This window comes from Corythoichthys intestinalis, chromosome 17 (genome assembly GCF_030265065.1).
Source record: "Corythoichthys intestinalis isolate RoL2023-P3 chromosome 17, ASM3026506v1, whole genome shotgun sequence".
Taxonomy (NCBI): Eukaryota; Metazoa; Chordata; class Actinopteri; order Syngnathiformes; family Syngnathidae; genus Corythoichthys; species Corythoichthys intestinalis.
In genome coordinates, this window is record NC_080411.1 from 4,016,328 (window position 1) to 4,029,735 (window position 13,408).

The 13,408-nt window shown below is 40.1% G+C and overlaps 1 protein-coding gene across 1 annotated transcript in view; it reads right to left on the bottom strand.

The window, feature by feature from the left end:
* Window positions 1–249: 249 nt before the first annotated feature.
* Window positions 250–13,408, bottom strand: part of pisd (phosphatidylserine decarboxylase) — a 34,866-nt gene continuing 21,707 nt past the window's right edge. The window contains exon 9 of the mRNA XM_057818943.1: window positions 250–13,408. Within this exon, the coding sequence (XP_057674926.1) occupies window positions 13,370–13,408 (39 nt within the window). The 3' untranslated portion in view covers window positions 250–13,369.

Here is a 13,408-nt window from a genome sequence, read left to right on the forward strand (position 1 = left end):
TGTAAATAACAATCAAATTACGTTCTTAAATGTTCTCTACAAATTATTTTTCAATTACTGTTTTTTAATTAATTAATTAATTAATAATTGTATTAATTAATAATTTATTTGTTTATTTAATTGATTAATTAATTTAATAGTTACAGTATTTGGTAACACTTTATTTGACAGTGGCGCCATAAGACTGTCATTACACAATTAGACATAATTATGACATGACACTGTCATGAGCATTAACAAATGCTTATAACAGTTATCTTTTAGTTTTATTCGCCAAATTATCTCACTTTGAATGGATTTAAAAGATCCAAGCTGGACATTAATGGAGTTGGAAACATAATTTGCTGGATGACACTTAATGACATCTGTCATAAGCATTCAGTAATGCCCATGACAGTCTTATGTCATAACTATGACAGTGTTATGACAGTCTTATGACGCCGCTGTCAAATAAAGTGTTATCAAATACCATAACAAGCAATTAATGAAACTGGAACAGTAAATGCACAGATAATTAGCACAGAACATGAATTTTGATTGTTACTTAGATCTGTAGTGCTGCAATGCATGCTAGGATGCATGTGTTGCCAATTAACCCAAATAGCCGCAGGATTCAAAATGAACGAAAAAAGTAGCGGCCTATAGTCCGGAAATTACGTTATATCTTTTCATGGAACAACACTGACAAAATTACACTTTGACACAATGAAAAGTAGTCTGTGCAGCTTATATAATAGAGTTCATTTATTTTCCCCTCAAAATAACTCAAAAGATAGCCATTAATATCAAAACCCCTGGCAAAAAAAGTGAGTACACCCCTTAGAAATGACACCCCTAAATATCCAAATTGAGTACTGCTTGTCATTTTCCCTCCAAAATGTCATGTGACTCGTTAATGTTACTAGGTCCAGGTGTGCATAGGGATCAGGTGTGTTCAAAATTGTAGTGCAGCTCTCACACTCTCTCATACTGGTCAGTGAAAGTTCCAACATGGCACCACATGGCAAAGAACTCTCTGAGGATCTTAAAAGACGTATAGTTGCGCTACATGAAGATGGCCAAGGCTACAAGAAGATTGCCTTCACCCTGAAACTGAGCTGCAGCACAGTGGCTAAGATCATCCAGCGTTTGAAAAGAGCGGGGTCCACTCGGAACAGGCCTCGGGTTGGTCGTCCAAAGAAGCTGAGCGTCAATACCAAACGTTCATCTCAATACTTTGTTATGTACCCTTTGTTGGATAATAATGGAGGCCAAACGTTTTTTGTACCTCTTCACAAGCTTTTCACACACTGTTGCTGGTATTTTGGCCCATTCCTCCATGCAGATCTCCTCTAGAGCAGTGATGTTTTGGGGCTGTTGTCGGATAACACGGACTTTCAACTCCATCTGCAGATTTTCCTATGGGGTTGAGATCTGGAGACGGGCTAGGCCACTCCAGGACCTTGAAATGCTTCTTATGAAGCCACTCCTTTGTTGCCCTGGCTGTGTGTTTGGGATCATTGTCATGCTGAAAAACCCAGCCACGTCCCATCTTCAATGCCCTTGCTGATGGAAGGAGATTTTCACTCAAAATCTCTCGATACATGGCCCCATTCGTTTTTTCCTTTACACAGATCAATCTTTCTGGTCCCTTCGCAGGAAAACAGCCCCAAAGCATGATGTTTCCACCCCCATGCTTCACAGTGGGTATGGTGTTATTCAGAAGCAATTCAGTATTCTTTCTCCTCCAAACACGACAACCTGTGTTTCTACTAGGCATGTGCCGGTATGAGAAGTGACGGTACGATAACCGTGAGCAAAAATACCGCGGTTTCACGGTATCACGGTATTGCAATTATAGCTACAAAATGTGTTACTTTGAGATGTATGGGTTAAAAAAATTTTTTTTTTCCTATTGAACAGCATTTTTTTTTCAGAACATAGTTGCAAATTGGAACATGATTATATTGTAAAAATAAATAATCAATAAAAAAAAACTAATATTTTAAATAAAATCAAAATATAACTTATAGACTATACCCACAGCCACAGCTCAAGATTAGAGCAAGAACAAAATAATTTCTATCAAAAAGTAAAAAAAACACTTCTGAATAAAATTTTTAAAAATTTATACTGCATCACTTTTTTTTTGGAGGGTGGAAAAGCTCAAGTGAAGTTTTGCCAATTTCAGCCACTGTGTCAAATCTAGTCAACATGATGTCATGCCTTTGTGTTAAAAAGAATTCATAAGTTAGTTAAAAATGTACAAGTTAGTATAAGTTGGTTAAAAATTTAAAAGTTAGTTAAAATGTAAATATTGTTGTGGAAAGGTTTCCTAAAAAAAAAAAAAAAAAAAAAAAAAAAAAACATTGGGAGTGAGACCTCTCTTTGAGCTAAGGAACGTGGATTTGTGCTTAGGGCAAGATCATCTTTCTCAATTAACGATCTATGATGCTATCCCTTTTCCCCTTTATTCAAGCGAATCAAGCTTGTTTTCTCACTGCCGCTGTAACACTCGACGAAGTTGCTCTCCCAGCTAAGCCTAGGCTAACATTCATCTTTGTAAGCTTTTAGTCAGTGTGTATATCGAATTTGAAAGGAAAATGTGTGTTTTGTTTTTGGCGAACTTTTCCATGGTGCTAATCTGTTGAAACTACTTGCACATGGAAAAATACAATTGTACAACGTTTTAAACGTATTCATTTTGTATATTACACTTACCACGATTTGAGAGCTCAATAAATTGAGAAAAGAACGCCTTATGTTTGGAGTATTTGTTTTTGGGTTCGCTGGCTGTCTAGCCGATGGTGTCACGTTCACACACAGAAACAAACGGGAGGGGGTGAGCGCTGCCGCGCCACATCTGGCTGCATTTTTGACACATGAAAAATGGCGAATACCGTACTACAGTCTGACGGAAAATTTTAGTGGTTTTGAAACCGCGACGTTTTCACACCACGGTAAACCGTGAAACCGGTAACCGGCACATGCCTAGTTTCTACCATAAAGTTCTATTTTAGTTTCATCTGACTATAACACAGTCTCCCAGTCCTCTTCTGGATCATCCAAATGCTCTCTAGCGAACCGCAGACGGGCCTGGACGTGTACTGGCTTCAGCAGGGGAACACGTCTGGCAGTGCAGGATTTGAGTCCCTGGCGGCGCATTGTGTTACTGATAGTAGCCTTTGTTACTGTGGTCCCAGCTCTCCGTAGGTCATTCACTAGGTCCCCCGGTGTGATTCTGGGATTTTTGCTCATCGTTCTTGTTATCATGAAAAGAAATACTAAAATATCTGCAGAAATGCAAGGTGTGTACTCACTTTTGTGATACACTGTATTTCTTAGTACTGTACTCCCCCCGATATACCGTTTACGTCATTTTAGTGCCGTATCGGTGCCGATGATAGCATTGGTGCAATGCTAGTTTTCTGGGAGTTTTGTTCAGTCTGTAGCGTTTTTTTGCATTTTTGTCTCACGTGCGTTTCTTTGGAAAGGTAGAAAACCGTTTCCTCTATCCTTTGCAGCTGTTCTGGCTGCCGCGGCGGCCATGTCATCCAATATCCGAGTGTCGCTGGACAACCCGTACGGCCAGGTGAGCATCCCGCGGGCCAAACTGCGCGGGGCGGGCGACGACGCCACCGTCATCGCTAACCCGGGGGCGCTCAACGGAAACCAAATCCACTCGTTCCAGCCGCCGCCGTATCTGGTCAAGGAAGCAGAGGACGAGGTCGAAAGCGGCGGCGGCCGTTGCGCCTGCTGCTACCGATGCAGGAGGAAGTGATGTCGACTGAAGTCAAGTGAAATGGAAGACTGAACCAATCGACCGTTAGAACAAGGACAAAAAGAGCTTCACATTGGCTGCCACTGACGCCGATAGACGACTAGAGCTGTCAATGGCACTGAATGAGATGTTAGTCAAATGTGATTTTTTTTCTGTTGTGGAGCAGGAGTCCACACTTCTCTGACATCGTCACGTCAACAAGAACAAGTAACGATAATAACGATACATTCTTTGTGAAGTCATATTAGTTTTTTTTTCAAATGTAAAGCCATTGTATTTCTTTTCAGACCTATAGCCACATTTTCTATGATAACCACTAGGACCTTAATGAAGATTACATTAAAATGTCTTTTTTTCAGCTGTTGAATCCCATAATTTTTTTATATTTCAAACCATGTTATTGTTCCATTCATTTTAATTCCCATTTTTCAAATGCAAATTGAAAAACAAAAATGGGTTCATTTTTATTATTTCATACAGTGGGACAAATAAGTATTTAGTCAACCACTAATTGTGCAAGTTTTTCCACTTGAAAATATTAGAGAGGCCTGTAATTGTCAACATGGGTAAACCTCAACCATGAGAGACAGAATGTTGGGAAAAAAAAAACAGAAAATCACTGTTTGATTTTTTTAAAAATTTTTTAATAAGTATTTGGTCAATACCAAAAGTTCATTTCAATACTTTGTTATGTACCCTTTGTTGGCAAAAACAGACGTCTGTAACTCTTCACAAGCTTTTCACACACTGTTGCTGGTATTTTGGCCCATTCCTCCATGCAGATCTCCTCTAGAGCAGTGATGTTTTGGGGCTGTCGCTGGGTAACACGGACTTTCAACTCCCTCCATAGATTTTCTATGGGGTTGAGATCTGGAGACTGGCTAGGCCTCTCCAGGACCTTGAAATGCTTCTTACGAAGCCACTCCTTTGTTGCTCTGGCTGTGTGTTTAGGATCATTGTCATGCTGAAAGACCCAGCCACGTCTCATCTTCAATGCCCTTGCTGATGGAAGGAGATTTTCACTCAAATCTCTCGATACATGGCCTCATTCATGCTTTCCTTTACACAGATCAGTCGTCCTGGTCCCTTTGCAGAAAAACAGCCCCAAAGCATAATGTTTCCACCCCCATGCTTCACAGTGGGTATGGTGTTCTTTGGATACAATTGAGTTTTCTTTCTCCTCCAAACACGGGAACCTGTGTTTCTACCAAAAAGTTCTATTTTGGTTTCATCTGACCATAACACATTCTCCCAGTCCTCTTCTGGATCATCCAAATGCTCTCTAGCGAACCGCAGATGGGCCTGGACGTGTACTTTCTTCAGCAGGGGGACACGTCTGGCAGTGCAGGATTTGAGTCCCTGGCGGCGCATTGTGTTACTGATAGTAGCCTTTGTTACTGTGGTCCCAGCTCTCTGTAGGTCATTCACTAGGTCCCCCCGTGTGGTTCTGGGATTTTTGCTCACCGTTCTTATCGTTTTGACACACGGGGTGAGGTCTTTCATGGCGCCCCAGATCGAGGTAGATTATCAGTGGTCTTGTATGTCTTCCATTTTCTAATAATTGCTCCCTCAGTTGATTTCTTTACTCAAAGCGTTTTACCTATTGCAGATTCAGTCTTCCCAGCCTGGTGCAGGTCTACAATTTTGTCTCTGGTGTCCTTTGACAGCTCTTTGGTGTTGGCAATAGTGGAGTTTGGAGTGTGACTGACTGAGGTTACGGACAGGTGCCTTTTCCCGATAATGAGTTAAAACAGGTGCCATAATACAGGTAACGAGTGGAGCCTCGTTAGACCTCGTTAGAAGAAGTTCGACCTCTTTGACAGCCAGAAATCTTGCTTGTGTGTAGGTGACCAAATACTTATTTTCCACTCTAATTTGGAAATAAATTCTTTAAAAATCAAACAATGTGATTTTCTGTTTTTTTCCCCCCACATTGTGTCCCTCTTGGTTGAGGTTTACCCATGTTGACAATTACAGGCCTCTCTAATGTTTTCAAGTAGAACTTGCACAATTTGGCGTTGACTAAATACTTATTTGCCCCACTGTATATATACACACAATGCCAAATTGTTTGTATAGGCGACATACTTCCATTGTGATGATTCAAAATGCCTCGTTTATTAGGAGAAAGCAGTCAACAGGAATGGGTTATGGGGGGACAGAAAAGGAGAGAGAAGAAGCACAAATAACAAGATATATTGAACGCCAACACTAACTATGAATATGCTGGCGCTATTGTTAGCTAGTTGTATTTCTGGTTGACACCATGTGGGGTGTCTGATGACCAAGGAAAAAAGAAGAGTGGGGGGGGAGTCAGAAAGATCAGTGATTGGGAGGGGTGAAGTTGGTTGTGCGTGAAAATCCCAGTAGATCAGCAGTTTCTGAAATACTCAGACCAGCCCTTCTGGCACCAACAACCACGCCACGTTCAAAGTCACTCAAATCATCTTTCTTCCCCATACTGATGCTCGGTTTGAGTCACTGAGTCGGTCACTGAGTTGCCGCCATGTGATTGGCTGAGTAAAATAAAGTGTTAACGAGCAGTTGTACAGGTGTACCTAATAAAGTGGCCGGGGCGTGTATGTATATATATTTATTAGGGCTGTCAAAATTATCGCGTTAACGCGCGGTAATTAATTTTTAAAATTAATCACGTTAAAATATTTAACGCAATTAACGCACATGTCCCGCTCAGACAGTATTCTGCCTTTTGGTAAGTTTTACAGCAAGGCCTTTTGTGCTGTCTAACAGCGAACTCTTGTGGTCGCTTTGCGACATGGTTTATTGTTTTCTTGCCAATTCAATATGGCTGCACGACGTCTCGGGCTGACGCCTATGTTGTAATGTTGTGCTTATATGATCCTTGGACAAGATTTGTCCGTAAGTATGGTTGTTGTAAAGAATGTACATATTATGTTAGTAAGCGAAATGTTATATTTTTTGTATGAGACGCTTTTTATGTTTAGTGAACCTGTATAGCGTGCTAAGCTAACGTTGTTGCTAATGCAATGCTTGTGTACTTTTTGTTGTTGTAGTTTTACGACGGTCTAAAGAGGACAATGGTTTGAGGCTATTTTATTAATAAATCAGATGAAAAAGGGAGAAGTCTGATTATTAAGGCGTCGTTCACTAGCTGTCTAGCTTTGGAAAAACTAGACGCTTTGGAGTGAGGACAGCATAGACAGATTTAAATGACAGTAGAGTGAAATGCCCACTACAGTCCTTATGTACCGTATGTTGAATGTACAGTATATATCCATCTTGTGTCTTATCTTTCCATTCCAACAATTTATTTTACAGAATATATATATAATTTACAGAAAAATATGGCATATTTTATAGATGGTTTGAATTGCGATGAATTACGATTATTTTTAAGCTGTAATTAACTCGAATAAAAATTTTAATCGTTTGACAGCCCTAATATTTATATATAAGTAAAAGTTGAGCAATTTGAGCACCCTGAAAAATTGGTATTGTTTTGTCCCTACCGTCCCATTGCAACATGACACTACGCCCTTGGATTGGACGTCAATAGCCGTCACTAGCTCATTTCAATATCATTTTCCCTCTTTTACTAACTACCACAACTGGGCTGGCACTGAATGATCTAAGTTGATGATAACTTTTGAAAAGATGTCCATTGTCTCTGGTTAAAGTAGTTACGCGTAATCTCAAGTGACATAAGTGTCCTGTTGCTGGGCAACGTGTCGTAACCCGATAGGCCGCGGCGGCGGCCAATAGGTGGAAGAAAGGCCTGGTTAATATTTCATCACAATTAAAAAAAAACAAAACTGTCAGAAGGGACAAGCAGGAAGCCGGCGAGGTGACTGCGACCACAGAGGAAAAGGAGAAGCCCTCAGAGAAAAAAAAATCCAAAAAAGACAGGATGTGACATCATCGGGTAAGTTTCGCGCCACGTCCCGAGGCCCTGCCCGCCTGGGTCCTGCCCCTTCAGCAGTAGGCGATCACGCTTCGGCGCCGTCGATAGAGGTCCGACACGGTTCCGACGGATCGGACATCGACCGACGAGTTAACGTTGTACGTGCGTGCTTTTAGAGGACCATGTGGCAGGAAGCAAAGGAAGCTGGCACGGAGGTAGCCGGCGGGGCGAAAGCGGCGACGCCGTCTCTCCGTTGCATCGTTTGCTTCGGCCGCTACGATCTGGGCGCGCGGTTGCCGCGGCGACTGCACTGCGGCCACGCCTTCTGCCAGGCCTGCGTCAAGCGACTGGACACCGTCGTCAACCAGCAGGTCCGCCCCTCCGTCCTTTAGGCTCCTCCTACCAGGACCTTTGCTCCACCCAAATATTCACAAGGCACTCGTACGGATCTCCAATTCGGCTCGTGTTCCAAGACCAACAATATTTCTCCAGCTTGTATTTTGAAAATTCACATCAGGGCACTCGTACGTCAAGACGAGAAACATTTCCACACCTCGTATTCCGAAAAGTAACACGCCAAGGCGTATGGGGCGCCGTTTGTAAAGCAGTACATGCTAAAATGACATCATTTTCTCACATTTAGCGCCACACAGTGTTTGAAATGGTGTGAAATTTTTAGAGTCACTTTTTTTATGTAGCAACTTGAATATTTGTTTTTTAATAAAAAGTTTTAGACCTGTTTAAATCCAGAGCTAAATATTTAATTTAAATTAGGGCTGTCAAAATGATCGTGTTAACGGACGATAATTAATTTTTCTTAATTAATCACGTTAAAATATTTGACGCAATTAACACACATGCCCTGCTCAAACAGATTAAAAATGACAGCACAGTGTGACGGTCACTTGTGTTTTTTGTCTCCCTCTGTTGGCGCTTTGGTGCGACTGATTTTATAGGTTTAAGCACAATAAGCATTGTGTAATTATTGACATCAACAATGGCGAGCTACTAGTTTATTTTTTTGATTGAAAATGTTACAAATTTTATTAAAACAAAAACATTAAGAGGAGTTTTAATATAAAACTTCTAGGACTTGTACTAACATTTATCTTTTAAGAACTACAAGTCTTTCTTTCCATGGATCACTTTAACAGAATGTTAATGCCATCTTGTTGATTTATTGTTATAATAAACAAATACAGTACTTATGTACAGCATGCTGAATGTATATATCCGTCTTTTGTCTTATCTTTCCATTCCAACAATAATTTACAGAAAAATATGGACTATTTTATAGATGGATTGAATCGTGATTAATTGCGATTGATTAATTATTAAGCTGTGATTAACTCGATTAAAAATGTTAATTGTTTGACAGCCCTAATTTAAATCATAAATTTATATCCTATATTCTAAATGTTACATCTGGAAATGGTTGGAACTAAATATTTAGCTTAATATGCAAATTCACATGACTGGAGACCGGAAGTAACAAAATAAAAACTGGAGCATCTCAGATTGTCTGTTTTCGTTGATCAAAAATGAATAAAACCTACTCAACGGTGGCAGTCAGTCGGCTCTTGGACATGACTCATTGTGATTATAACGATATATAGCTAAAATACACATTGTTGTTAATAACGGCGTTACAATATAACGGCGTTACTAACGGCGTTTTTTTTTTCAGTAGTGGGTAATCTAATTAATTACTTTTCTCATCTTGGCAACGCTGTTACCGTTACTGAGGACGGAAAGGCATGCGTTACAATGCGTTACTTTATTGGTCGAAAAGTCTGAGGGAAACGGACTCACCGAGACGACAGAGCAGAGCAGGAGTAGGGAGGAGGCAAGAAAGTTGTGACGACGAGCAAACGCGATGCTAGGTAGCTCCAATAATACATGTTGTAGCCGATAGCCTACCAACTACGCCCGCATGTTATGGTAGATATGGTAGTATGGTAGATATCACATGTACTGTACATAGATATAACTAGATGCAAAACGACAGACATGGCACTAAATGAGTTAGTAGACAGCCGCCATCTTAAAGCAGTAGACTTTTTAGGACAGCTCTGTTGTAGAGAACCTTCCTAGTGAACCTAAGTAACCTTTAATCTAAAATACTTCTAAATCGGCAAAATCTTGACTTGAATCTATCTTTAAATGATGAAACAGTTTTAAAACTTTCATATGTCGAAAGTAGAGAGAAGGGAACTAATGCAATAATGGGAGCAATTTAAACAACTTTTAACAGTTGATTCAGGGTTAAGGGTAAATTAAGGTAAAGAATTGGGCTCGGGCCAATTGTACCAAAAACTTTCACAAAAAACTTCCCATCGTGTGGCCAATGTTTTTTTTTTTGTTTTTGTTTTTTTTTTTTTTTGAGGAAAAAAAAAAAGTAATTATCACCAATTACTTTGCCAAGTAACTAATTACTCTTACATTCAGGTAATTGAGTTACTAACGCAATTACTTTTTGGGAGAAGTAATTTGTAACTATAATTAATTACTTTTTTTCAGTAAGAATAACAACACTGTTTAGGAGAAACTATTTAAAGAGTATTTTGTGCGCTCCAGCTTTTATTTCGTTACTTCTGGTCTCCAGTCATGTGAATTTGCATATTAAGCTAAATATTTAGTTAATTTCAAATAATGTCGAGAAGTTAAGACTTTTATGTAAACTATGCAATTTTTTTGGACCCAGCATTTTTTTTTTTTTTACCCTGCCTCTTAAAAGAATTGTAATGGGGAATCGTTCGGAACCGGAATCGAAACGCGAAATTGGAATCGTTCATTTTCAGACGATGCCCAACCCTAGCGCCACTCATACATCCAATTTGGCTTGTATCTCAGACGGACAGAAGACGCGGCTTGTATCTAAAGAGCATAGGCGGATCTACTATTCAGGCGAAGTAAACGATCGCCTTAGGCCCCCCCAACCTGTAGGGGGCCCCCAACCAGCTTGCCCCAAAGAGCAAGAGCTTGGGCCACCGGAGCCAGCAGCACCCCCAACTATTTGTCATGTATAATTATGTCAGCATACCAAACAAACAAGTAACAAAACAAAAGATAAAGCCAATTGAATGCTGCATTTATATTATCTCTCCCCCACACACACGCACTACAATGGACTGTTCCACGACAACGGACTGAGTATCAGTCGCTGAGCTTCATTTAGCACCGCTTATCTCCGTTTAGCATCGCTTAGCTGTTCATTAGCTTCACTTAGCTCTCTCGCGTTTTTTACGCCACTAAGCTCGCTATTTTTACAGCTCACTTGCTACTTTGCACGTTGGCTATCGTATTATTATTATATAATTATCGTAATATTATTATTTCGAACGTGCTCTCCATGAGAGCCAAAATGCAGTGAGGGAGAAGTTGAGAACAGGCCGCTCGCCTCACGCCTCTTTTAACTTTCTTCTTCTTTGTCACACCGAACATAAAATACACCACAGCACACCCTGTGGGGAAACAATGCAGTACAGTTCCAATCAGTCATACAATAACACTCAACAGCTGGTTAACAGCATTTGCTAACGAAAAAAAAAAAAAAAATCTATTAGTGACATGACAAGCAATGACGAAGAATGTTTTTTTACTTAGTGTAAAGCTTTCGGTTAGCGGTTTAGCGAACATTTCAAAATAAAACCACGCTCTCCGGCGTTTCATGGTCCACGTCTTGAATTCTTGGTTCTCACTCAGCATTTGTTGTCGCTTTTGAAAGCTTAGGTTAGAAAAAAACTATATCTTGTTTTATCTGTCCTCGGATGGTTTTGCAAATAATAGCAAATAACCGTCCCTAATAGGAGTGTGAACCTCTTGGTACGATTTGCGATACAAAGCTCACGATAACGATGATCTGACGATATAGCGATACAACGATTATCGATAACATTGGTCAGGAAATCATTCTAGGATATTCTACAAAAAACAAGCTTCTGCTGTGAATTGGAATGAGTATCACTAGTAGACGTCCAATCCATTTGATTGAACGTCTATGGCTGTCAGTGGCAGCCAATGCCAGGCAATGGAGTAATTTTGGGCCATTTAAGGTCATTTACCTGTTGATTTTCAGTTACTTCCTGTTGATTTTGGGGTATTTTATGGGTCACTTGCTGTTTATTTTGCGTTACAGAACAGGAAGTGACCTGAGAATCGCCCAAATGAATAGGCACGGACTCAAACTCAACAGGAAACGACCTGTAAATGCCCTAAAATGAACAGTAAGTGACCTGTAAATGCCCTGAAAATCAGACCGAATGACTGTGAATGCTCTGGTTTTGAATGAATGAATGTTCTCAAACTTCCCAGTCTAAATGGATTGGGCGTCGAGCACCGTCAATGGCAGCCTTTTTTTTTTTTTTTTTAATTGACACCTTTTTAAAACGATATCTCTATTCTTGACAGGAGCATATCGATAACCTTTTGGGATACAAAGTATCACGATATATCACCATTTCGATATTTTGTCACACCCCTAGTCCCTAAGGTGCTAGTCACATGATCTGTTTGAAAATTAATTTTGAACTATTATAAAATTTTTGTTAATTTCATTCATTTTTGTTGTTTGTTTTATTGCTTTACAACTTTTATAAACAATATTTTACCGACAGTCTTAATTTTAAATTCATGTATTGGAACTTCAATTACATGCAATGACAATTTCGGCCGCCAGGGGGCCCAACAATTGCAATGATAGTTTTTTCCAATATTGTTCAGGCCTAAAAATGATTAGCGTATATATTAGAGCTGTCAAACGATTAAAATTTTTAATCGAGTTAATTACAGTTTAAAAATTAATTAATTGTAATTAATCGCAATACAAACCATCTCTTAGATATGCCATATTTTTCTGTAAATTATTGTTGGAATGGAAAGATAAGACACAAGACGGATATATACATTCAACATACGGTACATAAGTACTGTATTTATTATAACAATAAATCAACAAGATGGCATTAACATTATTAACATTCTCTTAAAGCGATCCATGGATAGAAAGACTTGTAGTTCTTAAAAGATAAATGTTAGTATAAGTTATAGAAATTTTATATTAAAACTCCTCTTAATGTTTTCGTTTTATTAAAATTTGTAAAATTTTCAATCAAAAAATAAACTAGTAGCTCGCCATTGTAGATGGCAATAATTACACCATGCTCACTCATGGTGTAACACATAAAATCAGTTGGACCCAAGTGCCAGCAGAGGGCGCCAAACACCAAAAAACAAGCAACAAGCGAACATTAAACTGTACTTTCATTTAAATCTTTGAGTGGGTCATGTGCGTTAATTGAGTCAAATATTTTAACGTGATTAATTTAAAAAATTAATTACAGCCCGTTAACGCGATAAATTTGACAGCCCTAATATATATATATATATATATAGGAGATGTAAAGACTTGCCACTGTGTGAAGGCTGCGTTTTGTCCGTCCCGGTCAGGTTTGGATACCGTGCCCCCAGTGCCGGCAGAACACGCCCCGCCCCCGGGGTGGCGCTGCTGCGCTGGACCTCGACTTGCAGTCTTTCCTGGCCCTCAAGACGCAGGCAAGCTCAGCTACTGGGGCGGACGGTGGCGAGATGACGTCAGCGGCGGGGAGCGGCATCAGCCAAAAAACGACTTGGGCACCCAAGGACATGGGCGGTGCCGAGGCGTGGTCTCACGGGGGGCTCGCCGAGCCGCGCTTTCATCGACGCGGCGGCTGCTGCGAGCCGCTCTCCTATTGGCTGTGTTGCTGCTGCTGCCGGATGGGACGGGG